Raw genomic sequence first — 25,071 nt, forward strand, 5'->3', positions numbered from 1 at the left:
AAATATGCAATATGCTCATCTTTGTCCATACTATCTAAGAATGTCATCAAAGTAAATGACAACAAATTTACCAATATAAGACAAAAGACTGGATTCATTAACCTTATGAATGTGTTGAGGGCATTTGAAAGTCCGAACGGCATAACAAGCCATTTGTAAAGTCCTTCGCGGGTCTTGAATGTGGTCTTCCATTCATCACCAGGTTTTATACGAATTCGGAGATATCCAATCTTGGAAAATAATTTTGCACCAGCGAGCATATCAAACATGTCGTCGATCCTTGGAATTGGAAATTGGTATTTGACAGTAATCTGATTAATTGCACGACTATCGACGCACATAAGCCAAGTTCCATCCTTCTTTGGTGTGAGTAAAGTTGGGACTGCGCGTGGGCTCATACTTTCTTTGATATAGCCTTTGCTTAAGAGCTATAGAACCTGGCTCTTCAATTCTTCATGCTCCTTAAGGCTCATGCGATAATGGGCTTTATTAGGAAGACTTGCTCCCGAAACTAAGTCAATCTGGTGTTGGATATCTCTAAGAGGGGGAAGCCCACTTGGGAAATCATCAGGTAAAACATCACTGAATTCTTCCAATAGAGCATGTACCACACTTGGTGTCTCGGAGACCTGCACACTTTCTTTAAAGACTAGCATGTAAACAATGCCACTTTCTTCACTTTCCTTCACAAATTCAGACAAAGTGAGAAAATTATTACCCTCCCCTTGAGGAGATGCACGAGTCAATTCTTCTTTGCAAGGCAAAAGAACAATTTCCACTTTTCCCATCTTAAAAGTGAAAGTATTTTTACCCCTGTCATGGATAACCTCCCTATCATATTGCCATGGCCTTCCCAAAAGTATGTGACACATCCATTGGCACTACGTCACACCATACTTGGTCCTTATAATTTTTGCCTATAGAAAATGAGACGAAACACCGTTTAGATATTTTTACCTCATTCTCTTTTTTGAACCAAGAGATTTGATAAGGCTTTGGATGTGGCTGAGTATCGAGTTTTAATTTGTTCTCCATATCTTTGGAGACAATGTTTTCACAGCTTCGACCATCTATGATAATAGTGCACACCTTGTCTAGACATTTACAACGGCTTTTGAAAATTCCTGAACGAAGCCAATCCTCTTCATGAACTACTTTTGGAGTCGTAAAAGCTTGTTGGATTACTAAGCACTCACCTTGTTCAGCTCAATCTCCCCACGCTCATATACACCCTCTTCATCATAAATAGGATGAGCCGTTTCATCATAAGTAGCCTCTTCACCTTCTTCTGCTACATAATTCGCACGTGCATCTACTTGTCTCCTAGGACAATCAGTGAAGCGATGACCAGGTTTACCACACTTGAAGCAAGCACTCGGGTTACGGGTATGATTAGTGGCTGACTTTGGAGCAAACTTTTCAGTTTTCTCATTTTTATAGGTGCTACTTGTGGTAGGTGGAGATTCACCCTTGAAAGATGGATAAAAGCTGCGTACATCAACAAATTTCTTTGTCTCACAACAAGTGAGTTGGGCTTCAATCTTCAATGCTAGTTGGTATGCATCAGTGACTTTCCATAGTTGGTGCACCTCCACTTCATCTCGGATTGGGATTCTTAGTCCTCCAACATATCGAGCAACCAATTGTTCTTCAATTTTTCGTGAATATCATTATGAGCCAAGAGTTTATAAAACTCTTCAGTATATGCCTGCGCACTCCTTGATTCTTGGTGGAGATTATTAAGTTGAGAAAAACTGATTTGAACAAAATCCACGGGCAGAAACTTCTCTGAGTCTGGACTTCATCTTGTCCCAAGAAGAAATCTTAGATTTGCCCTTACGAAGCCTCATCTCCTGTGCCTTGTCCCACCACGCTGAAGCATAACCACGAAGTCTTAGCGCCACAATCTTGACTCTTTGTTCTGCTGGTGTCTCTTTATAGTCAAAATACTTCTTAATGGAACTAAGCCACCCAAGGAATTCTTCAGGATAAAGACGACCATGAAATTCTGGTAGTTCATCTTTGAAAGAATCATGATAATTCCTTTTATGGTGCTCGAAAGGATTCACCTCACCTTTATCACTGGAGGACCCAAGACTCGACCCGCCACGCTTGCTGCGAGCTTCTTGGCGTTCGACTTGTCTTCGAAGTGCCTGAATTTCTTCATCTCGCTCATCCCTAAACTCGTGGTCCCCCCTTATGGTTTCCATGCCTTCCTCTACCTCTTCTAGCTGCCATTAGAATGGAAGCAGCCCAAGAGCGTAGCAAAGCTCTGGTACCAAATTATGAAACACAAAGTCCTGATGCGAAATAGCTAGAAATTACCTGAGATGCTCAAAGAGAAGGAGTCTTTGATAATAGAAAGAGCATAGCTCTATTTGACATTACAATTGAAATTCTTAATAATTGATCCCCTCCACAATAGCCTATAGACTCTTATTTAAGCTAAAACATAAGCAAATGAAAGGACTCAACTATTAACTAAGATACATGTATCATGCATCTAAATTTATTCTCCTGCACCACCCAAGACTTCTTGATTTCCCAATTACCCCAATAATATAGATCAGTCATTAAACATCTCCCTTAGTGCACTGCACCAGTGATTTTCATGCATTCGATGATTCTCATCAAACATTAAAAAATGTGAATTTACCATATTATCCTCATTTAATTAATAATTTCAATTCTTAATGTTTGAATTAACCAAGGGCATTTTCTGGTATTTTGAATGTTTCATCATTCTCTGCCTTTTGCTTTATATATATATATAGATTATACACCTTTTTTTTTTGTCCTTTAAAAACTTGTAAATCTTTTTGAAACATAACATTAAAACATAACATTAGAAGGCTTAAATGTCAAAATGATCCTTGTGTTTTACCATGTTGGCCAATTTAGTCCATGTGTTTTCAATTTAGCCAGTTTTTTTCCCATATTTAGCACTATTAGCCCATATGGTCAAATCCGTTAAGTTTACCGTTAAATAAACATTATACACCTTTTTTTTGTCCTTTAAGAACCTATAAACCTTTTTGAAATTAATAAAAAAATGAATTAACTTAAAAACATTAAAACATAACATTTGAAGAGAAAAAAAATGTTATTTGCCTTCATCTGTTAGTTTTTCCACAAAAAGAAATCATGTGTTTGGCACATGTCACATTTCCAAGGGGGTGGTAGTCATTTTACACCATAAACACCAACAGGGTCTAGCTATGTGGAAAATGGTCTTGACTTGCAAATCATAGGTCACAGGTTCGAACCCCCATGGCATCATTTGTGTGTGGGTGTCTGTGAGAAATCCCCCTCCCCTCTAATTTAGACTATCGCTTGTACTTAACAAAAAAAAGGGGAAAGGAATCTCTCTCATGTTAATTTGATACGTCAAACCATATGGGTTTTGTTCACCTATCAAACACGTTGCACGTATGACCAAGAAGATTGAATTAAAACTGTCTTCTCAAATCCCATAGAATGCTAGTGTACATGCCCATAAGTACTTTAAGAATAGTTTTAACATAGAAACAAACAAGTAATACGGCGGGTTATGTAACATAGTAACAAACAATTAACTCTCTCACGTGTATCCAGGCAAGGCAACTTCAATATGACAGAAGAAGAGAAATTACTTTGCCATGTGGATGACACAACGCAAACACTTCCCTTCTCTCATGAGATTGAAAGCTTTGTTGACATCTTCAAATGGCAGGTTATGTGTTATGTACTCGTCGACTTGGATTTCCTGCAGGTAGATTTTTTGGAATTCAAACTGGCTGTGCATTTCATTTTGTGAATTTAAAAATGTAACAAGTAAATATTTTTTTCTTAAACTAGAAGAATAATCATGATCGGCCAATGGGAACATGTTAGCTGTTTAAAACAGAGATCAACTGTTAACATGAAATAAAACAAAAGAATTTAGCATCATACTGGCTGCAAATTGGCATGCTTTCTTAGCATACACACCTTTAAAGCTGAAGAAAGAAATAGTTTAACACAGAAGAAATAACAGTGAGAAGGATTAGGAGGAACTTGTTCTAGTTGGTTTATAAATTCAACCTAAGAATTTGATACTAAGCGAAATTCAGATTATAACCCCACTACTTCAAACAAGATGATTTGATAAGTTTGTACGTTAGACATTTATCAAACTAAAACATGATAAATTGTTTGGGCATGCCCTGTCGCATTCTTGTAACTAGGACTAAACATTGTCAGTAGATTTTCCAGCTACATGAGGACACACTAAATTTTACAACAAGGGAGGGAAAAGGACACTTAATATTAGAAGGGAGATTGGACTTATTGAAGCTTCAATGAAGTTTTAGTTAGTATTACCTTTTTTGTGTACATATCTACTAATGAAGGGAGATCAGATTTAGGTTTCCATCCTCCAAATAGAGATCCCTTCAATGTTCTTCCAGTAAGAAATATTCCATAATGAGCTGTTACCTCCGGCTTCACTTTTGGCACACCAAGTGTAACTGTCAACCCCCATCCCTTCAAAGAAACGCCAGATACAAATGAGTGAAGTTCAATAAATAAGAACTCATCACATACACAAAAATAAATTTGAGATAGGCTTAGGGGAAAAAGGAAAACACTGAGATATGAGAAATTTACATCGCAACATGCCTGCAAAGCAGTAGTTACCATTCCAGTGTCACCTATACATTCAAATGAGTAATCAGCCCCTCCATCTGTCAGATTCTTAATAACCTGAAAGAAAGTTAGCTTATATGTAAATTTCAAACTAAATGACTTCAAGTTCATTCATCATGGTTCCTTACATATATCACTGTTGCATTATAAGATTCACTATATCACCAATGAGATAGAAATTCCAATCACCTCATTCAATTTACCACCAAATCCCGCATCAGTTATGCTGGCTATTTAATTCTTTTTATTTCTTTCATAATAAATTTCACTTGGGAGTGGGGCGGGGGAGTATGGTTGTTTCTGTTTATTTCAACATTACCTGTTGAATAGGATCTTTGCTGTCATGAGGGTTGATAAATGCTGTAATTCCAAAAGCTTTTGCTGTACAAATAAGAGCACTTATTTACAAACAAATACATTAGGGACTTGTACCATAGAACTCCAGATAGAAAAAGAAAAAACGAAAAGGAAAAAAAAACCATTTTCTCCCTTTTCAGGATTAGTGTCAACACCAATTATTTGAGATGCTCCCCTAAGCTTAGCACCCTGTGCAACCTATCATACAAGAAATCATTACTGTTTAAGTCATGCTGCTGTCATATTTGAAAAGTGAAAACTGTTAACAAGTCTCTGCACTTACAGAAAGGCCTACGGTCCCAAGACCAAATATCACCACACTTGATCCATTAGATATATCAGCAACATTCCATGCTGCACCCAAGCCTAAAAATATGTCAACATATGTCAGCAACGTTTTTCCTTGATCAAGAATTGCAATTACATATGTACGTGACTACGTGCAGGGGCATGTGAGGGCTATCAGATTCCTTTTCTTCTGCTCCTCCCTATCCCCCATCACCTCCAAAACAAAGGAAGCCTTTTTATATTATTCCTTGCATTTTAATTGTGAAGAAACTTATCATGAACGGAAAATTCATTCCTCTATTACAACATGAACAAAGACAAACACCGACATGCATACGCGAACCAAATTATACGCCTATGTGCAGGGCAACTGCAATATTACAAACATCAGCTTTAGCTTTTTTATGCTCCCACTCGAAATTAGTATTTGATTCTCATTCACATTCTAGTATTTAAACTTCTATTTTCAAGTCATTTAGTTTGGTCACCGCAAAGAAACTTCTACCCGATACCAATAATTTCTAGCTACACCTGTATAGCATATCTGAGCTATATGTGTATGTACTCATTTATCATATGCATGTATTTACATAAATACAGTGAAAGAATAAATGGTCATGGTATCATGTGATTTGATGGCAATATCATGATTTGAAACTCTACCTGCAGCTACTCCACAACTGAGAAGGCATACTTTCTCCAGAGGCACAACTGAGCTGATTTTGACAGCACATCCTGAGTGCACCACAGTATATTCACTGAAACTTGAAACTGCACAATAATGATAAATGGGCTCCCCATTAATGGAGAAGCGCGTCCTCTGATCACAGTGCATTACACCTCTCCTTTCCAGCCCCAGTACTTCACATATGTTGCTTTTACCTGATGTGCATTGCCTGCATTTCCCGCACTCTCCAATGAAGACTGTTAGCACATGGTCCCCTTCAGTAAACTCAGTAACTCCCTGCCCAACACTCTCGACAATCCTGAAAAATAGCTATTGGGAACTTATATCACCTGAAGAAGTATAGCAAATTAGCAATAATAATATAATATCACAGCACTGTGGAGTAGTTGATCATCCTCACCCTACAAACCATTCAAACCTTATTGATATTTTCTCTACGCCTTTTTGTATTTCTTATATAAGTGAAACTGTCCTTTACTTCAAACCTAAGGAAATAAGTTTTGGTGCTGTAGTGTGTCACAAGAGCAACAGTTCAGTATGGCATGGTTATCTTCAACACACTCTGATTGTATCACTCCTAGAACAATGCTTGGCTCTTCACCAGTGTGGATGAAGGTAATCGCCGATTTAAAAGCATGAATTGTTGAAAATGGTGGGGAGTACCATATTAAATTGTTGTTAACTATAATCATTTAATGTTGCAAAGATAATAGGAGAAAATGGTGAGTGTGACACCTCAGTAGGAAGGAAAAAGTTCTTCCTCACCAGTGAGGAGCCAAGCATTGTCCTCACTTCTATACCTCACGTATCACCTCTAACCCAAACCTGAGCATCCAATGGAAGTGCCAATTTAGCTCAACACATGTTACAAGCAAGGCATACATCTAGAATATAAAAAATTAACTAAGAAATTGACTAAACAATTTATGGCCTGATAATTGGAAACCACTTGTGCATTATGCTATAGTTTCTCAATCTTACATAACATAGCTAGTACTATAATATAAATATAAGTAGATGAAAAAAGTGTAGGGAAATAACTTACCCTGTTGCTTCATGGCCAAATATTCGAGGAAAAATAGCCTGCAAAATAACAGGGGGAAATGGAGTAGGATGAAATACCAGTATTCTCATGAATAAATTCAGCACCATTTTTCCAAAATTCTTATCAGGGAAGTATAACTGCATTGAAAGAACGTCGGTGTGGATGAAATACGAGTATTCTCCTGCTTCATGTGATGATGTGAGGGAGAAGGTAGAAGATGCTCTTTAAGGAGAATCCATGTTCAGTAACCATCAAGGGGTATCCATAAATAATCATATTTTTGGTATCAACATACATAAATAACTTTTTTCAGTAAGATGAATAGTCAGTTGATACGTAGCTCCTGATAGGTCTGAATTTCGAAAAATTTAAACAGGATATTAATTCATGGATAAGTTCATTACTTTAAACCAAGGTTTACTTCTTCTCAGTTACTTTAATGACTAATCTTGAACAATTGTTTTACAAGAAAATTAATCCATCCGGAAAGAAGAAAGCATGTCTTGCAGTGGCACAAACAAAGTTTTAATTTTTCTTGGTCAGACAGAAACCATAAGTAATAGTTAAACGAATTTTCCTAGCCAGATAATGATTATTTTCCTAGATGTTCAATAAGTAGGAAACAAGAAAAAAAGAATTGAAGGAAAATTAATATTTTTTTTTATCTCTATTTGTGTTGAAAAGAAGAAGAAAAGAAAAGGGGGAAAAGAGGAGGACAAAATAAGAAGAGGAGAGTACCTGAGACTCCCAGGCAGTGATGTCACTGCGACAGAGAGAGGTGCAGACGACTTTGATCCTTATCTCCATTGCCTGAGGTGGATTCACATTCACTTCCTCTATCACCAAAGGCTTTCCAGCTCCCCATGCCACCGCAGCTTTTACAATTTAAAAAAAAAAAAAAAAAAATAATACATGATTAATAACTATAATTAGAAGCAAATTCCATATTCATACTGTGAATGTGAAGATTGCAGCAAGCATGCATTGTAGAAATAACATACATACCTTTGCAGGTGATGACATCGGGTTGTTTTACGCAAGGCAATGACATTTGCATTTGTTGCGCAAAGCTTGTCTTTCCTGAATTAATATTCCGAAGACAAGACAGACAGCGAACAATCAACAAAGAAGAACCAGACGAGGGAGACGACGAGGTTGGCTGGAGTGAGCGAGCAAAGCAATAGTCTTTAGACTCTCTCCTCTTTACAAGTCAACAAATAATCTGTAGCTGTAGTCTGTACAAAAGCGGGGGTTGGTGGGTAAAGGTTTTCTTCACCTAACCGTTGCATAGGGCTAGGCTGTCTTTTACCGGACACTCCACTCCAACTTGTTTTTCTTCTTAAATAAAAAAATAAAAAATCAGGTACTAAAATTTGAGACATCTCATTCAACAACATTGGAATTGGAAACAAAAGTACTGTTAAAATGTGAAAGTGTTTTAGTTTGGGTTTAGATGATCGAATAATAAAAATAAATTTTAGTTCTATATGCACAAAAATATTGGCGACTGGATTTTATTCTAAATTACATTATTCATTAAGTAATTCCTTTTATTATTGGGTTGGTAGCTGTTCGTAAGGCACATTTGCACTGCATATCATATCATCAAGGAGAATATGAAGAGGGGACTTAGAGAGTTGGGGAAGACACAGATTCTACCCATACTCTATAGACACCAATCAAAACGATTTAGAGAGTTGGGGAAGCAAAGGTTGGTGACTGACTGGCGAGTGATCTGCATCATATTTCTCTGACTCAAACAAGTTAAAAAGAAGAAATGTAACAAAAGTTTGATTCCAAAATTGAAGCATTCTCCTCCTGGCATGGCATCACTCAAAACTGAGACTAAAAGAGATGAATACAGGCCACAACTTAAGGGCTTTCCTCTCTTTTTCATGAATACAGGTCAATGAAAGTGAATTACATGACCATTTATGATTGAACTTGTATTGGTTATGAATTACCCATTGATCATTTCCCACCCTCAACTATCACTTCTTGACGAGAACATACAAAACAACACGACTGCTGCAATAGTCTGGATGCCATTGTCTTTGGTCCAAACGCCCAATTACAAAATCCTTCATTGCGCACTCTAAGAAGTATTCAAGGACAGCATCTGCAGTAGAAAGTAGAAATTGAGTACACTACAGAAAAAGGACATTCAAATAATATAAAAGGCAATTGTTACCATTTCGAAGTTCTCCAGCCAAAAAGATTGTTGTTTCACCTCCACAGAGTTGCCGCAGTGTAGACAGCAAATCCAAAACTGCTCCCTCACTATAGATTACATCAGAACCTAGCACTGGAATAACATTTTGGTAAAAATACAACTTTAACAAAATTTGGTTTTGAGTATTGATATTATTCAATAGCACTTTGACCTAAAAAGAAAGAACATCAAATGACTTGAGATTGATTCTTGTCTCAAAGCATTCAAATCCAGGTTCATTACTATGATCGAAATATGAGCAGTGGAGCATGCAGTAAACTAAGACGACTTTTGGCGTACCATAGAGATGCTGTCGTGTAAGAGAATGCAACAAAGATACCAATTTTTTCTCACAAAATACAAAAGCTGCTCCTACCACTTACCATAGAAAGAAATATGCCTTTATGCTATAAGTACTTGATGACAGAATCCTCAATGATTCAACTACCCTTTGGGTATTCGAAGAGAGGTTATTATGCTTTAGCATTCGAAATCATGCTTGGATTGAATTTGATTCTAGAGCAGATAACTCTCAGTTGGACTTTTACAAAAGTTTTTGCCATCAAAATGTGTCCCATTTTGCAAGAGGTTTTTCTCTCTGTTTTTTTTCCTTCTCCAATTTGGTAAATTTTTTTATTAACAATTAACCATCCAAGTTTTGATGTGCCGCACTGCAAGGGAAATAGTACATGTTGCTGCTCTATACGAGAGAACCAACATATTACCAACATCAGGTGGAGGTTCAGTCAGTTCCAGGTCAGGATCATCTCCCCATATGAATTCCATCACTTTTGCTGAACCTCGCATATCTTCATGTCTCAGATTGACTTCAATATTCTTTCTCAGTAGTCTGAGTCTATCAGGAAGATCTGTGAGGACAACTTGACCACCTAGAAGAGCTGCAATGCAGCTGCAAGAAAAAGGAAGAAGAAAAGAACGATAGCATACAGCGAGTAAGAGAACCATTATTTCAGCCTGGCATATAAATTAGAAACTCAAGCCAAAATCCAGATTTATGTTTTCATGGGGGTAGGCATATAAATGCCAACTGTATCTTGTTAGCATGGCCTATCAATCAACCCAAACTGCAAACAAGTAGAGTTCTGTTGGATAAGGTGATCTAACAGTACAAGCTTCAAATTCTACCCATTCAAAAGCTAGTCTAATAATAGAAAGTACTGATAGAACAGTCCAGTTAGATATTCTAGCATATGAAATATTTTCTGACAGAAATTAGAGAACAAAAAAAGATAGATGTAAAGAAAGTGATTGTAATTATAATTACCCGACTAATCCACAGCCAGAGCCCAATTCAACAACTTTCTTGCCTTGAAGAAGTAGCAACTCTGAGTCCGAAGCATGCTCTAGAAACTTCCCCAATATAACTCCACTGTCCCACATGACAGCACCAGTTACTCCAGGTGTGCTCTACAGTTCAATAAGTTAAATTATTCAAGAAAAATTTGAATAAACATTGAAAATTCTAGAAGGTTAAAAAACTTAAAAGTGAGTGGGATGTGACGATGGTGGAAGCTTTAAAATTCATTCAATCAAAATCTATTCTGATACAATCATCTAATCCTCTGGGAAAAAAAAAACAGATGTTGGAGAGCACCAAAAAAGGATTGGTCTTTATATTGCATCTGTATGCCACAACAAAATTAAAGCACATCTTCATTTATTTAGGGTTTTTTTTTTAAAATAATTTTTTTTTTAACAATGACCCACATTGGCATTGTTTTTCTGCTGCATTCTAATATGTAAACTGCAAGACACTTTCCAGTTGCCCATCTTACTTGATAACAGTAACAGTAAGCCAAGACTCTTTATTCCTTTCTTTAGTTTTATGATAACCTGCAGCTAAGTTTCGAAAATGGTTGTGCCCCATCATAACATGGTACTACAGATAGTCCAACACTTCTGCATTACAATATTCACACATTCAGTCTATACAACTCATTATAAAAGCTTATGTCAGCAGCCTTTGATCCTGTAGATGTCATAGCCAATGGGCATACTACCTTCCCTATCATGGTCAAGCAATGCTTCATGCTGCTGACTATTATGTAACGCTACCAAAACTTCACTCTTTATTATCAGATACATTCGGATGAGCACTCTAGACACTACAATGGGTATAATGTCATCTAGTTTTATTGCACATGCTTCCACTTAATCGAGAAGCTCTATGATGTGCTCTTCCCGTTGACATAGAAGCATGGTGCCACCAAGTACTACCAGTATTTAACTGTCAAGGGAAAAAGAATCCAATCTGCCACAACATCACACCTGTAGCCCCATCAATGTATTTCTTCTTTAATTGCTTCTCATTTCTCAGCTAGGTATTGAATTTCATCTCAAGCTCGGAACAATATTACTGTTGAACTAACATTCAATTGTATAGGTCACAGGATTGGGAGCATAATGGAATGCATACCTACCGCAAAATGTGGCACAATGGGGGTACGAGTTTTACAGCTCGTAATGAAAGCTGTATCCAAGTCATGAAATTGTCAGAGGTTTATATAGGCTTACCTTGTGCACCCCCAGAACTTCAAAATCTATGAAATTTCCATACTAGGTTTTATATTCTAGTATTTAAAAATGGAAACTCAGTTTGATTTTTTATCTTTATTAATCAAAGGCAAGGTACAGTGACTCTCAAGTAATGAAAAGTAATTTCATAAAAGCTCTATATTGGTGTTTTGGCATGGAAGTATACATTCCTCCCAGCCACAGTTACCTCTGTGGCCCAGAAGTCATCAATCATACATTTTCTCACAGCCATAATCTCCATAATGACTGGGGAAAACAAATATTTGTTTCCAGAAACTAGCTACAACAGTAAGTAATAAAGCGTCCGGATTTCTACTAGGTAGATTTCTTCTTATACTTCTTTCTATCTACGTATCTAGAATGCTATTTTGCTATTTTTTTAGCTTTCAAGAAGTCTAGGTCACACTGAAATCCAAGTTCTTCATTAACTAGACAAGAAGCATGCAAATGACATAAAGCAACAAGCATTGAAATATTTGAACGGTAAATTAAAATTATTGTAGAAAGACAAGCAAAAAAAATAAATAATAGATACCAAAGAAGAAGGGGACTGGAAAATGGAGAGTGAGTGACCACAGACATCGAGTTTCAGTTGAAGAGAAGATTGAGAAACGAATGCGTTTGGTTTGGAGAGAGTTGGCTGTTGCATTCCCCACAGCAGCATTATCTCCTCTGAAGCTGCGGTAGCAGCAAATGAGTCCAATTCTTCTTCTTCTTCTTCTTCCTCCTCCTCTTGTTCTACTTTCACCCTCAGCAGCCTAACCATCCCTTTGTAGGATCCCAACGTAACCATTCTTTCCTTCTCTTCTTCTTCTTCTTCTTCTTCTTCCAATACTAATTCTTCTGTGGCCATGACTACGGGACTAGAGGCCTTCGTGGTGGAAATGGAATTGGGAATTAATAATGGGATTTTAGGAGAAGCAACTTACAGCCCGCTGCCAGCCCCTACGGGCTTCGAGAGCTCCTCTGAGGAATTCTACCGTAACTTTGTTACTCAAAAGCTAATCTTGGCCGTCCCTTACCACCAACGGTTAGGATTATAACAAACCGGGTTATTATATGCTACCTATGCTTATACTTATATCTATTTATATATTTAGTCAAATACCCATTCTTAGCACTAAAACTATAAATAAACCATACACCATTTAATTTCTATAAACAAATCCAAGAAAAACCCAAAAAATGACATTTGGCCCAATTTAATTTAATTTTTATTATTAAATTACTTTGATGCCCTATTGAGTGTTTTGGAATTTTTTTATGAGGTATTGGGGTTGGGTTTGTTTTAAGAAATCAATGACAATTTTGTAATTTAAAAGAAATTAAAAGCATTTTTGTTGTATTGTAAATGGGGCTTTGTGTGTGTTTCTAAAGTCCATTTCATATAGGAATTTTTTATAACCTCCTCTATTGGGAATAATAGTGAATCTCCCTATATATAAAGCAAAAAGTAGAGAATGGTGAAACATTCAAAATACCAGAAAATGTCATTGGTTAATTCAAACATTAAGAATTGAAATTATTAATTAAATGAGGATAATATAATAAATTCACATTTTTCATATTAAAAAAAATTAAAATTAAAAACAAAATCAGATAATAGGTCCTACTTTTATGGAACATAACTACCCATGTTATCTTTTCTTAATTCTAAAAATAAAATAAAAACTAAAAAAGAAAACCAATTGGCAAAACAGTCACTAAACTTTAGTCCGATTCGCATTTTCGTTATTTAATTTTCAAAATGGTTGCAGTGGTCCTTAAACTCTATTTTCATTAGTAATAAAAGTCATGCCATCTGTTGTGTTAAGTTTTCTGTTAAATATAGGTGTAAATTGGTCTTTTTATGTTAGTTTTAGGGTCCAACTTTCTTAAATCCATCTTCCGTCACAAATCTGTTGTAAACCATGCCCAAAACAACCGCAAATTGAAAACCCCTTCCTATTTTGGCTAACCTTCTTCTTCATTCATTTTTCTTCTCTTTTGGGCTCACCCTCGTCAATTCAAATGTAAATTTTGTAAGATGAGTTTTTCTTTTCATGCTTGTATCTATCTTCTGTCATTGTGTTTTCCCACCTAGACATTTTTTTGTGTTTAGAAATGAGCTAGAAATGTATCAAATGAAATAAGGCATATAGAGGAAGTTGGAGGTTTATGAGAAAATAGGAAGAGTTGTGTCTTCTTGTGTCTTCTAAGAGAGAATCAAAAGCTGCAATGGAATTGGAGGGTGTGGAAATTGTGAAAATGGACACTGTTTAAGCTTAGCAAATGTCGAGATTTTCTGGATTTTTGGAAATGAAGAGAAGGAAGCATGAAGTTGGACTCAAATTGCAGTCAAGTTGGACTCAATTCGGTGAATTGGTCAAAGCCTAAGCCCCGATACTCGAAACCTCTTCATTTTTTGAACTATAGCATATCTTCATCTTCACAAATATGTTAAAAGTCTTATTCGACCCTCAATTGCTCCCCATACTCATTTTTGACAAAAAATCCTGACAGAACTGATGGAAGGACTTCTATTGCTAATGAAGGTTCCTCATTGAATTTATGGAATCGGAGGTTCCTCTATTGCTAATGAAGGTTCCTCTATTGCGGTGATATGAATGAAGTTGCATGGAGCCATGAGAAAGAAGGTGGTGCCCCGTGGAATCCCAGAAAACGAAGGTTCCTCATTGAATTTATGGAATCGAACTCTTTGGTGGACTTGGGCTTCAGTGGTCAGTGCTATACCTGGGAGAAAAATTGTGGAGACAACATGATCGTCAGGGAAAGACTCGACCGAGCTCTCGGTAATGCTGATTGGTTTGTGCGCTGGCCAAATACACAGGTTTTGCATGGCCTGAGATTGGGCTCAGATCACTGCCCTTTAATTATTGATAATAATCCAATTGTTTGCAAAGCCAAGAAATTGTTTCGCTTTGAGGCCAAGTGGGCTGATGATCCTGCCTGCAAGGATATCATTCAATCTTGCTGGGGAGAGGAAACAGAAGGCTCTGGCATCACGAACTGGAATCGAAAGTTAGCTAAATGTACAAATTTGTTGGTTCAGTGGAGCAGAAATTCAGGTGACAATAGTAGGCTTCAAATTCAAAAGCTGTTAACAGAACTTGAGATGTTCCAGCAGATTGATGGATCTCTACTTAATCAGAGTAAGCAAGACAGGCTAAAAAAGGACCTTGACTCATTGTGGAAAGCAGAGGAACTGTATTGGTGTCAGAGATCCCGTGTAGATTGGCTAAAAGCAGGGGACAAAAATACTCGCTTTTTTCATCTATCTACCATTCAGCGGAGATAGCACAATCGCATCCTGCGACTTAAAAATAATAGGGGGATTTGGCTTTCTGGAGAAAAAGCTTTGGAATCAGAATTTCGGAACTACTATTCTCAGCTTTTCACCTCGGTTGGTCCTCGTAATTGGGGGGATTCTAAATTGTATTCCTGCTTGTATCTCTAGAGAAATGAATGTGAGGTTTGTGGCCCCTTTCACTGAGGAGGAAATTTCTATGGCTGCCCATCAACTTGGAGCTCTTAAATCCCCTGAGCAAGATGGTTTCTCTAGTATGTTCTATCACAAGTTTTGGAACGAGGTAAAGGAATCTGTTAACCATGCTGCTATGGACTGGTTTAACGGTTGTGCTCAACTTGGAGAAATTTTTTTGTACCATATCTGACCCTCCACTCGTACAACGACACGTGGATCTTATAAACTCGCCCAAGCACCCAAGGCCTCGGACAATCAGCATAGGCTACTGATGATATTGTCTCAAAGCAGCAAAAGATCATTACAAGCCCAACACAGCCTACAATCGGTATCCCCTACCGATTCTGCGGAATCAATCTCGAAGCACCCGCCTGAAATATCTAAGGACTCGTGTCAACCTCATAGGGCCTTCCCACGAGTCCCACATCGAAAATGAGTACTAAGAGCACACAAGATGCCCTCTATAAATGAGCCCCTTCACTACAATACATGGGTAAGACTTTTCAGCTTGACTTTTATACTTCTATATGGTCAACAGCAAGAGCTCTTAAAACAACAAACTTACTTTGGCATCGGAGGGTCTTAGGCTGGTTCCACACCGGTTCCATAGACCTTACGAGTCTCGATTTCTTTCTATTCAGGATCGGCATCCAAGGACAGGAAGAATCGGCATCCAACATCCAATCGATCTCTCGATCGTCCATCTCGCTTGTAAGTTGCACTCATCTCCATCTGTTCAGTTTTTAGTGCCAACAAAATTAATAAGACTTATATTGCACTTATCCCTAAAGTTGCTGCTCCTGATTCAACGTGCCAGTTCAGACCAATTAGCCTCTTCAACACTTCTTATAAAATCTTGTCAAAAATCCTTGCCAACAGACTTAAGCAAATCTTGCTTGAGATTATATCTGACTCCCAAACTGCGTTTGTTCAAGGAAGGCTGATTCAGGATAATATTGTTGTTGCTCATGAGGCTTTCCACTATTTACTCCTCAAGATGAAGGGTAAAAACTATGAAGCTGGTCTCAAGGTGGATATGAGTAAGGCTTATGATAGGGTAGAATGGGACTTCCTTGCTGCAGCCATGGCTAATATGGGTTTTGATAATTTTTGGATTCACCTTGTCATGACCTGTATTTCAACAGTCTCTTTCTCCATTCTCCTAAACGGGAAGCCTGGAGCCCCTTTCTCCCCTTCTCGAGGTCTCAGACAAGAAGACCCCCTGTCTCCTTATCTTTTTCTCATTATCTCTGAAGTGTTGTCCCTTAATCTTTCGAAACTTGTTAACGATGGTGAAATTGTAGGAGTAAAAGTGGCTAGAGGAGGTCCAATTCTTTCCCATCTTTTCTTTGCAGATGATTCTTTGTTCTCCTTTAAGGCTGATGCTTCTAATTGTGCTCATCTTAAGAAGCTCCTCCATGAGTATTATCTTGCCTCAGGTCAAGAAATCAATTTCCAGAAATCTTGTATTTACTTCAGCCAAAACACCCCTCCTCATCGGCAAGCTAGTATCTGCTCTTCAATGGGTATCATTGGTATTGACAATCCTGGGATTTATCTGGGTCTGCCTTCAATATGGGGAAGATCAAAAAAGTCAGCTCTTGGCTTCATCAGAGAGCGCATTAAGAAACGATTGGAAGGGTGGAAATCTTCCTCTCTGTCTCTAGCAGGAAAAGAAACTTTGATTAAAGCTGTAGCTATGGCAATCCCTGCTTATCCAATGATGTGCTTTAAGTTCCCCATTGGTTTATGTCAGGAGATCAATAGTGACATTGCTAAATTTTGGTGGGCTAATCAAGACAAAGATCACGGTATGCACTGGAAATCCTGGAACTCTTTAAGTAAATGCAAGAAGGAGGGAGGCCTGTGTTAGGATTTTGGCTCATCAAATATGTCCTAGTTAGTTTAGGATTGTTTTAGGAAAATTAGAGGTATTCTTGTCCTAGAGGGATTAGGAAAGAATTTCAGTTTTCCTTATTCAATTTAGGTTTGGATTTCTAGAAGCCTATTTGGTTTTGGATAAGTGTAATTTCCTAATCCACTTAGGAATAGGAATTCAATCAGCCTTAGGACATGTAAGCCAACTCTATATCTATAAATAGGGTGTGGCAAGGCTTATTTTGAGAGAGGGAAAAATAGCCAAGAGTTTTGAGATTAGTTCTAGGGTTTGCAAAAGTTCTGTAATCTCTATTATTAATCAAAGGAGCGGTGATTTCTCTACCTAGAGAAATCACAACTGGACGTAGGCAAAAGTTATGCCGAACCAGTATAACTCTTATGTGTCTAAGTTTCCTAATATTTGCTAGTTTAGTCTATTGCCGTTGGTTACATTAAAGAACAAAATCCAGCAGCGGGTTATTTAACAATTGGTATCAGAGCCAGGTTCAAGGGTTCTACGATGTCTAAAGGGAAGATGAATGCGGATCTCAGACCCGCGTTAAAACCTTTTGACGGCAAGGATGACTTCACGGATTGGCAAAGGATGATGAAGAACGTACTGATACAGCATGATTTGGATGATGCACTCAACGGTGAGAAGCCGACAAGCATGACAGACACAGCATGGACTAAGGTTCTCAAGAAGGCCAAGAGTTCCATCGAGATCCATCTCACAAGATCAGTTCGGTCACACATCACCGAAAAGATGACTGCCCATGAAGCATGGACAAAGTTGGAGAATGTTTATATGGGCAAAACCGTGTCCAATAAACTTTTTCTAAAGGATGAACTATTCGGACTTCGACTGGAAGAAGGAGGTGATATTGAAGATCACGTATGTAGGTTCCAGAATTGCATAACTAATTTTCAAAAGGTCGAAGAAACTTACAAAGATGATGATATGGCTATCATCTTGCTGAGGTCTCTACCTTCGTCTTTCAAGCACTTTCGAACAACTCTAATGTTTGGAAAAGAGTCCCTCAAGCTTGAAGACGTAATTCAAGCTCTTCAGTCATATGCTAAACTAGATGATATAACTGAAAGCTCTCAAGGCCTTAATGCCAAAGGCACGGAGATGGGGCGGGAAAAGACCAAGGAAGAGAAAACAGGCAACAGAGGTAGGTCAAAATCCAAGAAGAAAAAGGAAAAGAAGGAAGGTTGCTTCGTATGTGGTTCAGCCGATCATTGGAAGAGGAACTGCAAGATTTGGAAAGAGAAGAAAGCCAAGATGGAAGGAAGCTCAGGTTCAGCTAGTGCAGTCACCGAGCATGAGAGTGACGGGGAGCTTCTTTCAGTAACATCAGGCTCCAAGGTTTTCACAAATTGGATTTTGGATACCGGATGCACTTTTCATATGTGTGCAGTAAAAGAATGGTTCGATACTTACAAAGAAGTCAGCAGTGGGGAAGTTTTAATGGGGGATGATTCTGCATGTCCTGTAAAAGGAATCGGCACTGTTCGAATCAGAATGTTTGATGGGATGATACGAGCTTTGGGGAACGTTAGGTATGTCCCTAGACTAAGAAAGAATTTGATTTCCTTGGGTACTTTAGATGAGGCCGGCTATGGGTACGAATCTAAAAAGGGAAGACTCAGGGTAGCCAAAAGATCACTGGTGGTATTGCGGGGTGACCTACAACCCAATAAGCTATATAAGTTAATTGGGACCACTATAGTCGGGGGAGTAGCTGTTTCTGTAAATCAAGGTATGGAAGACAAGACTGAACTCGGCATCATAGGCTCGGGCACATAAGCCAGAAAGGGTTGCAGGAATTACACAAGCAAGGCCTGTTGGAAGTCGTGTCATCTTGCAAACTGGACTTTTGTGAATATTGTGTTCTTGGAAAGCAATGGAAGGTATCATTCGTGAGTAGCAGTGCAGATAACCGAAGCAACGAGCAACTCAGCTATATTCACTCAGATGTTTGGGGCCCTGCACCAACCAAATCAAATGGTGGAGCTAGGTATTTTGTTACTTTCATGGATGATTTTTCTAGGAAGGTTTGAGTTTATTTCATGAAGCAGAAATCCGAGGTTTTTGCGAATTTCAAGGAATGGAAAATAGAAACCGAGAATCAAACTGGAAGAAAGATCAAGTACTTGAGAAGTGACAATGAAGGTAAATATACAAGTAATGAGTTTACCGATTACTGCAAGCAGGAAGGCATTGTAAGGCACTTCACAGTAAAGAAGAATCTCCAACAAAATGGAGCTGTCGAGAGGATGAACCGAACTCTCATGGAGAGAGAGAGAGGAGCATGCGATTTCATGCAGGATTGCCTGATAGTTTTTGGGCAGAGGCTGTTAATCATGCAAGTTATTTGATTAACAGATCACCATCTTCAGTTCTCGGTTTTAAGAGTGCAAAAGAGGTATGGTCTGAGAAGCCGGTGGACTATTCCAATCTCAGGGTGTTCGGCTGTAGTGCTTATGCACATATTCCAAGTGATGAAAGGTCCAAGCTCAAACCAAAGTCTACACATTGCATATTCTTAGGTTTTGAGAAAGGAGTGAAGGGTTTCAAGCTTTGGGATATCAAAAACAGGAAAAGGGTTGTCAGCCGAGACGTTGTCTTTGATGAGACAACCATGCCTCTGAATAAAGTCGAGAACAATAGGGAGAAGAAAGACGATGCTGAAATTGAAGCAACAAAGATTCCGTTACTCAGTTCAGATGAAGAAGCTCAGGTGGAGCAAATTGAGCAAGATGCCGAATCTGATGGTTTTGAGGAAGAAGAAGAGCACCAGCATCGTTCACCAGTTAGGAATTAGGTGGAGCAAGAAACAGGGCAATTTGAAGGCACTCTAATCCGGCAGACATCCCGAAGGGTTCGAACTCCAACCAACAATCCACCTGCATTCCAGAGATGCATAGCACTGGACAAACCTAATCGAAACAAGAAGAAACCTGACAGGTTTGGGTTTGACCAAGATGAAGTTAATTATGCTCTCAACATTAGTCAAGGAGATCCAACTACTTATCGAGAAGCTATAGCAAGTGATGAGTGAGATAGTTGGATAAGTGCTATGACAGAAGAAATGGAGTCTCTTTACAAGAACTCTGTTTGGGAGTTGGTTCCTAAGCCCAAAGACAGAAAGCTAGTTGGATGCAAGTGGGTATTTAGGAAAAAGGAAGGACTACATGAACAAGATGCCGTGAGATTCAAAGCAAGGCTCGTGTTTAAAGGGTACTCACAAAAGGAAGGGGTGGATTATGATGAGATCTTTTCACCCGTAGTCAAGCATACTTCTATCAGATTGCTTTTAGCAATGGCAACTCAACATGACATGGAGATTGAGCAGATGGATGTGAAGACGACATTTCTTCATGGGGATCTAGAGGAGACAATTTTCATAGCTCAACCAGAAGGATTTGTTGAATATGGGAAAGAGAACCTAGTATGTCAGCTAAGGAAGTCCCTGTATGGCCTGAAACAGTCTCCAAGACAGTGGTACAAGAGGTTCGATTACTTCATGCTGAAAATCAATTTTAGAAGATGTTTATATGACTGTTGTGTGTACTATCATGTGTTCCAAGATGGGATGATCATATTGCTATTGCTATATGTGGATGACATGCTAATCGCTTGTCAAGACAAGTCTAGAATTCAAGACTTGAAGAAGATGTTGAGCAAGGAATTCGACATGAAGGATCTAGGTACAGCACAGAAGATCCTTGGCATGGAAATTCAGAGAGATAGGACTGCTGGAAGGATCTGGATATCACAAGCCAAGTATATTCAGAAGGTTCTTGAGAAGTTCAACATGCAAGAAGCAAAGGTAGTTTCGACTCTTTTGGCAGCTCACTTCAAGTTAAGTGGGCAATAGTGTCCTAAGTATGAGGAAGAGCAGCAAGTAATGGAGAAAGTGCCTTATGCTAATGCCGTGGGCTGCCTTATGTATGCAATGGTATGTACACGTCCCAACATAGCTCAAGCAATCAGTGTTGTTTCCAGATACATGGCAAATCCAGGAAAGCAACATTGGGATGCAGTCAAGTGGATTTTGCGTTATTTGAAGGGTTCTTGGCGACGAAGGATTATGTTTGAGAAGCAAAAAGAAAATGCGGGGGTGTTGGGATATATAGATGCCGATTATGCAGGGGACTTGGACAAGAGAAGGTCAACTTCTGGTTATGTGTTTACATGCGCAGGAGGACCAATCAGTTGAAGGGCACTACTGCAACCAATTACAGCTTTATCGACCACAGAGGCAGAGTATATTGCATTGGCTGAAGCTGGAAAGGAAGCAATTTGGCTTAATGGCTTGGTAAGTCAAATGGGAATCACCCAAGATTGTGTGAAGCTGAAGTGTGATAGTCAAAGTGCCATTTACTTGGCAAAGAATCAAGTATTTTCTGGAAGATCAAAGCACATTGAAGCAAGATATCACAGAATCAGAAATTGGGTGGAGTCTAAGGAGATTTGGATTGAAAAGGTTAATACGGATGACAATGCCGCAGATTTCCTTACAAAGATAGTGCCAATCAAGAAGTTCAAGCATTGCTTGAACTTGATCAATCTCGTTGATTGATTAAAGTGGAGCACCTCCTCACTTGAGGTGCAATGAGGCAAGAAGAAGATTGCCAAGGTGAAAACGCTTGAAGATTTCCAGAGCTGCTTCAAGGAGGTTCAAAGATACTCTGGGGTGCAACGATCAAGACTTGGTTTGACTCACCAAGGTGGAGATTGTTAGGATTTTGGCTCGTCAAATATGTCCTAGTTAGTTTAGGACTGTTTTAGGAAAATTAGAGGTATTCTTGTCCTAGAGGGATTATGAAAGAATTTCAGTTTTCCTTATTCAATTTAGGTTTGGATTTCTAGAAGCCTATTTGGTTTTGGATAAGTGTAATTTCCTAATCCACTTAGGAATAGGAATTCAATCAGCCTTAGGACATGTAAGCCAACTCTATATCTATAAATAGGGTGTGGCAAGGCTTATTTTGAGAGAGGGAAAAATAGCCAAGAGTTTTGAGATTAGTTCTAGGGTTTGCAAAAGTTCTGTAATCTCTATTATTAATCAAAGGAGCGGTGATTTCTCTACCTAGAGAAATCACAACTGGACGTAGGCAAAAGTTCTGCCGAACTAGTATAACTCTTGTGTGTCTAAGTTTCCTAATATTTGTCTGCCGCGCAAATCTCACGGCCTGGAGTTCCGGGCCGAGGGGATGTGCGTTGACATGCGGTTTCCTGCTTTTGGGTGCGGTGCGGTTGTGCGCGGGCGTGCCAGCACGGTCTACCGTGCGTCAAGATGTTGATGAGTGTAGGATGAATAAGTGGTGCGCCTGTTTGAACTCGTCTTCTAATCAAACGATTGTAGCCGAGAGAGGAACTAGTCTCGGCTGTTAGGTTCACAGCTTGAACTACAAGGCCGTTGAGTGATGATGTTGGTGGTGGGTTTTGGGCGGTGCTCCGGCGCATCGCTCAGGGAGCGACGGTCGTATGATATATGGGGTGAGGGAACGAACAACAGAGATGGTGCTCCGGCGCCTTGAAAATCAAGGGTCGTATGATATATTGATGAATGAATTTTCCTTACAGTCTAACACTACTCCTAGGAAAGTAAGTAAAGATATTGAAAGTGTATTACAGGAAAAAATAAGCTGCTTCGTGGGAGGCTTTGGTTTGGTGTTTGAACCGTTGAATGTAGCTTGAGCCTTGTATTTATAGGAAGAGTTCCTGGATGAGTAATCGAGGCTGAATTTACGCATAGTGGAGTCTAATTAGCGTAAGTGGGTGTCCAATCGACATTTGGGATCGTGAAGCATGGTGGTGTGACCCCATAAATCCTGGTGAATCTCGGCCGCTGCCCTAATCGTGGTTTCTGCGCAGCTGGCCGTGGAGACGCATTTATTGCTCTGATAGCTGGTGACCTAATCTCTCAAGCTGCAAGAATTCTTGTGAGAATGTCTACGTCTAATCACTCTGTCTTCTGTCGCCACAACCTGACTTCAGTCACTTCCCACCTTCCCTCATGCATTAAATGCTTATTTGTGGCCAGTGGGTTTGCTGCATTAAACAGGCGCTACTTCATTAAATGAAGCATGGGTCCCTGCTATCACGTGATGATCTGACTTTAATATTTCTGGCCACGGTTTTGCTTGGCCTCGGCCTCGGCCTGCACTCGAGGCCGAGATGATCATGCCTTAGCATTTTTCTTTTGTCTTCAGGAAGGCAAAGCACCTTGTTGAAACGCTGCGTTTCAGTTTTACGAGCAAGTGCCAGGGCCGAGAAAGGGGGCTCCTTCGGCCAGCTCATGGCCGTGATTTATTAGGCAGAAACAATATTTGCTAGTTTAGTCTATTGCCGTTGGTTACATTAAAGAAAAAGATCCAGCAGCGGGTTATTTAACAGCCTGGGGTTTTGAGACTTGATGGATTTCAACCTTGCACTTTTGGGGAAGCAATGCTGGCGCCTTATCCACAATCCTAATTCTCTATGGGCAAAAATTCTTAAGCTAGGTACTTCCCCGAGGTCGACTTTTGGAATGCAGAAGTGGGTCACCGATCTTCCTGGTTATGGGCAAGCCTTATTGCAGGTGGGGACGAGGTTATTATGCATGCTAGGGTTCAGATCTTAAGTGGTCATAATACTCGTATTTGGACGGATAGATGGCTTCCTCCTCCTCACGAAGGAACCATCAACCCTATTCAACCTATCCCTCACGATGCTCCGCAGTTTGTTGCTGAAATTATGGATAAGGACCTGCATAAATGGAATCTTCAGAGAATTGGGCACCTGCTTGATCAAGATTCTATTAACTCAATCTTGTGTTTACCTATTGGCAATGTTAGCCATCCTGATCGTATTGTGTGGCCATGGTGTGTAAATGGGCTTTACTCAGCAAAGTCTGGATACCATCTTATTCATGCCTTGAGAAATGTCTCTATAAGCAATGGAGGTCAGTCTTCTCACTACGTTAATCCGATAGTCTGGAAAGAGATTTGGAAAATTGTTACCCTGCCAAAAATCAGAGTCTTTTGCTGGCGAATTCTCTCGAAGGCCCTTGCCACCAGATTAAATCTTTGCAAGCGGAGAGTGAATGTGAATCCTATATGTCCTTTGTGCGATGACTAGGATGAATCAGAAGAACATTTGTTCTTTCTCTGTCCCTGGGTCAAAATGGTCTGGTTCTGTTCAACCTTTAACTACTGGGTCAATCCCCAAAGTTTTACTACCTTTGATCAGTGGTTCGAAAGCTTAATCCAAATGAAGTTTCCTTCTTCTCTTGATAAACGTAATTTCTTAACCAACATCAGCTTTCTCTTATGGTCTATCTGGAAAGCTCGATGTCGGTTTATTTTTGATGGCTGCAAACCTGAGCCTATTCACGTCCTTCAGTTGGCTAACTCAGCGGCAGGGGACTTCCTCGAGGCGTGTCTTCCCTCGATCTCTAGTGGGATAACTAATATGGAGGTCCTCCCTGCTTAGCCCCATTGGTCTCCTCCTAGACTTGGCTGGTCTAAAGTTAACTCTGATGGTGCATGGAAGTCGAACAAAGCTGCAGGTCTGGGAGTGGTTATAAGAAACTCTGAGGGTGCTTTCTGTGGTGGTTTAGCAAAAGGTAAGGTGTGTCAGTCTGCCCTTGCGACTGCAACTGAGGCTGTTCTCAGTGGCCTAAAACTGGCTCTGTCTTTGCGCCACTGTAAGGTCATGATGGAAACTGATTCTCGAGTTGTGAAGTCTGGGATTTCTGGGAACTATGGAAATCAAGCTTGGTCTATTCTCCCGATTCTCTTAGAAATCCGAAGAATGGCGACCCTCTTTGATTCTGTCGAGTGGTGTTGGATCCCTCGAAACAAAAATCGTGCGGCTCATTTGGCGGCCTCGATTGGAATTG

At 39.3% G+C, this 25,071-nt stretch overlaps 2 protein-coding genes across 10 annotated transcripts; both read right to left on the reverse strand.

Moving 5' to 3' along the window:
* Window positions 1-3,430: 3,430 nt before the first annotated feature.
* On the reverse strand, window positions 3,431-8,366 carry LOC110745784 (alcohol dehydrogenase-like 6). 9 transcript variants are annotated; one of them, XM_088253248.1, is made up of 12 exons: window positions 8,049-8,365; window positions 7,782-7,918; window positions 7,044-7,081; window positions 6,799-6,823; window positions 6,193-6,307; window positions 5,974-6,045; window positions 5,306-5,388; window positions 5,145-5,220; window positions 4,985-5,046; window positions 4,627-4,722; window positions 4,342-4,503; window positions 3,431-3,745 (listed from the first exon to the last, which is right to left on the reverse strand). In XM_088253248.1, exons 1-12 carry the CDS (start codon window positions 8,098-8,100, stop codon window positions 3,629-3,631), a joined length of 1,035 nt encoding a protein of 344 aa, XP_088109374.1. In that variant the 5' UTR covers window positions 8,101-8,365; the 3' UTR covers window positions 3,431-3,628. The 9 variants fall into 9 exon arrangements, with proteins under 9 accessions (XP_088109374.1, XP_088109372.1, XP_088109369.1 ...); XM_088253246.1 differs by having other exon boundaries at window positions 5,974-6,081; XM_088253243.1 differs by having other exon boundaries at window positions 4,639-4,722; window positions 5,974-6,307; window positions 8,049-8,366.
* Window positions 8,367-8,807: 441 nt separating this feature from the next.
* Window positions 8,808-12,772, reverse strand: LOC110745842 (S-adenosyl-L-methionine-dependent methyltransferases superfamily protein). Its single transcript, XM_021945993.2, has 5 exons — window positions 12,347-12,772; window positions 10,541-10,683; window positions 9,981-10,165; window positions 9,235-9,348; window positions 8,808-9,162 (listed from the first exon to the last, which is right to left on the reverse strand). The coding sequence occupies exons 1-5, from the start codon at window positions 12,662-12,664 to the stop codon at window positions 9,035-9,037; spliced, it is 888 nt and encodes a 295-aa protein (XP_021801685.2). The 5' UTR covers window positions 12,665-12,772; the 3' UTR covers window positions 8,808-9,034.
* Window positions 12,773-25,071: the final 12,299 nt, after the last annotated feature.

Source organism: Prunus avium, chromosome 5, assembly GCF_965620075.1.
Source record: "Prunus avium chromosome 5, drPruAviu1.hap1.1, whole genome shotgun sequence".
Classification (NCBI taxonomy): Eukaryota; Viridiplantae; Streptophyta; class Magnoliopsida; order Rosales; family Rosaceae; genus Prunus; species Prunus avium.

Bases quoted from the DNA above. Each gene is read 5' to 3' on its own strand.
- LOC110745842 (XM_021945993.2), bottom strand. From the start codon at position 12,664: ATGGCCACAGAAGAATTAGTATTGGAAGAAGAAGAAGAAGAAGAAGAA. The intron at 10,166-10,540 runs GTAATTATAATT...TTTTTCTTGCAG, and splicing joins TCTGGCTGTGGATTAGTCGG to CTGCATTGCAGCTCTTCTAG. The intron at 9,163-9,234 runs GTAACAATTGCC...TTTCTACTGCAG, and splicing joins GGCTGGAGAACTTCGAAATG to ATGCTGTCCTTGAATACTTC.
- LOC110745784 (XM_088253242.1), bottom strand. From the start codon at position 8,100: ATGCAAATGTCATTGCCTTGCGTAAAACAACCCGATGTCATCACCTGC. The intron at 7,082-7,781 runs GTACTCTCCTCT...GTTATTTTGCAG, and splicing joins TCACTGCCTGGGAGTCTCAG to GCTATTTTTCCTCGAATATT. The intron at 3,746-4,341 runs GTAATACTAACT...ATCTACCTGCAG, and splicing joins TAGATATGTACACAAAAAAG to GAAATCCAAGTCGACGAGTA.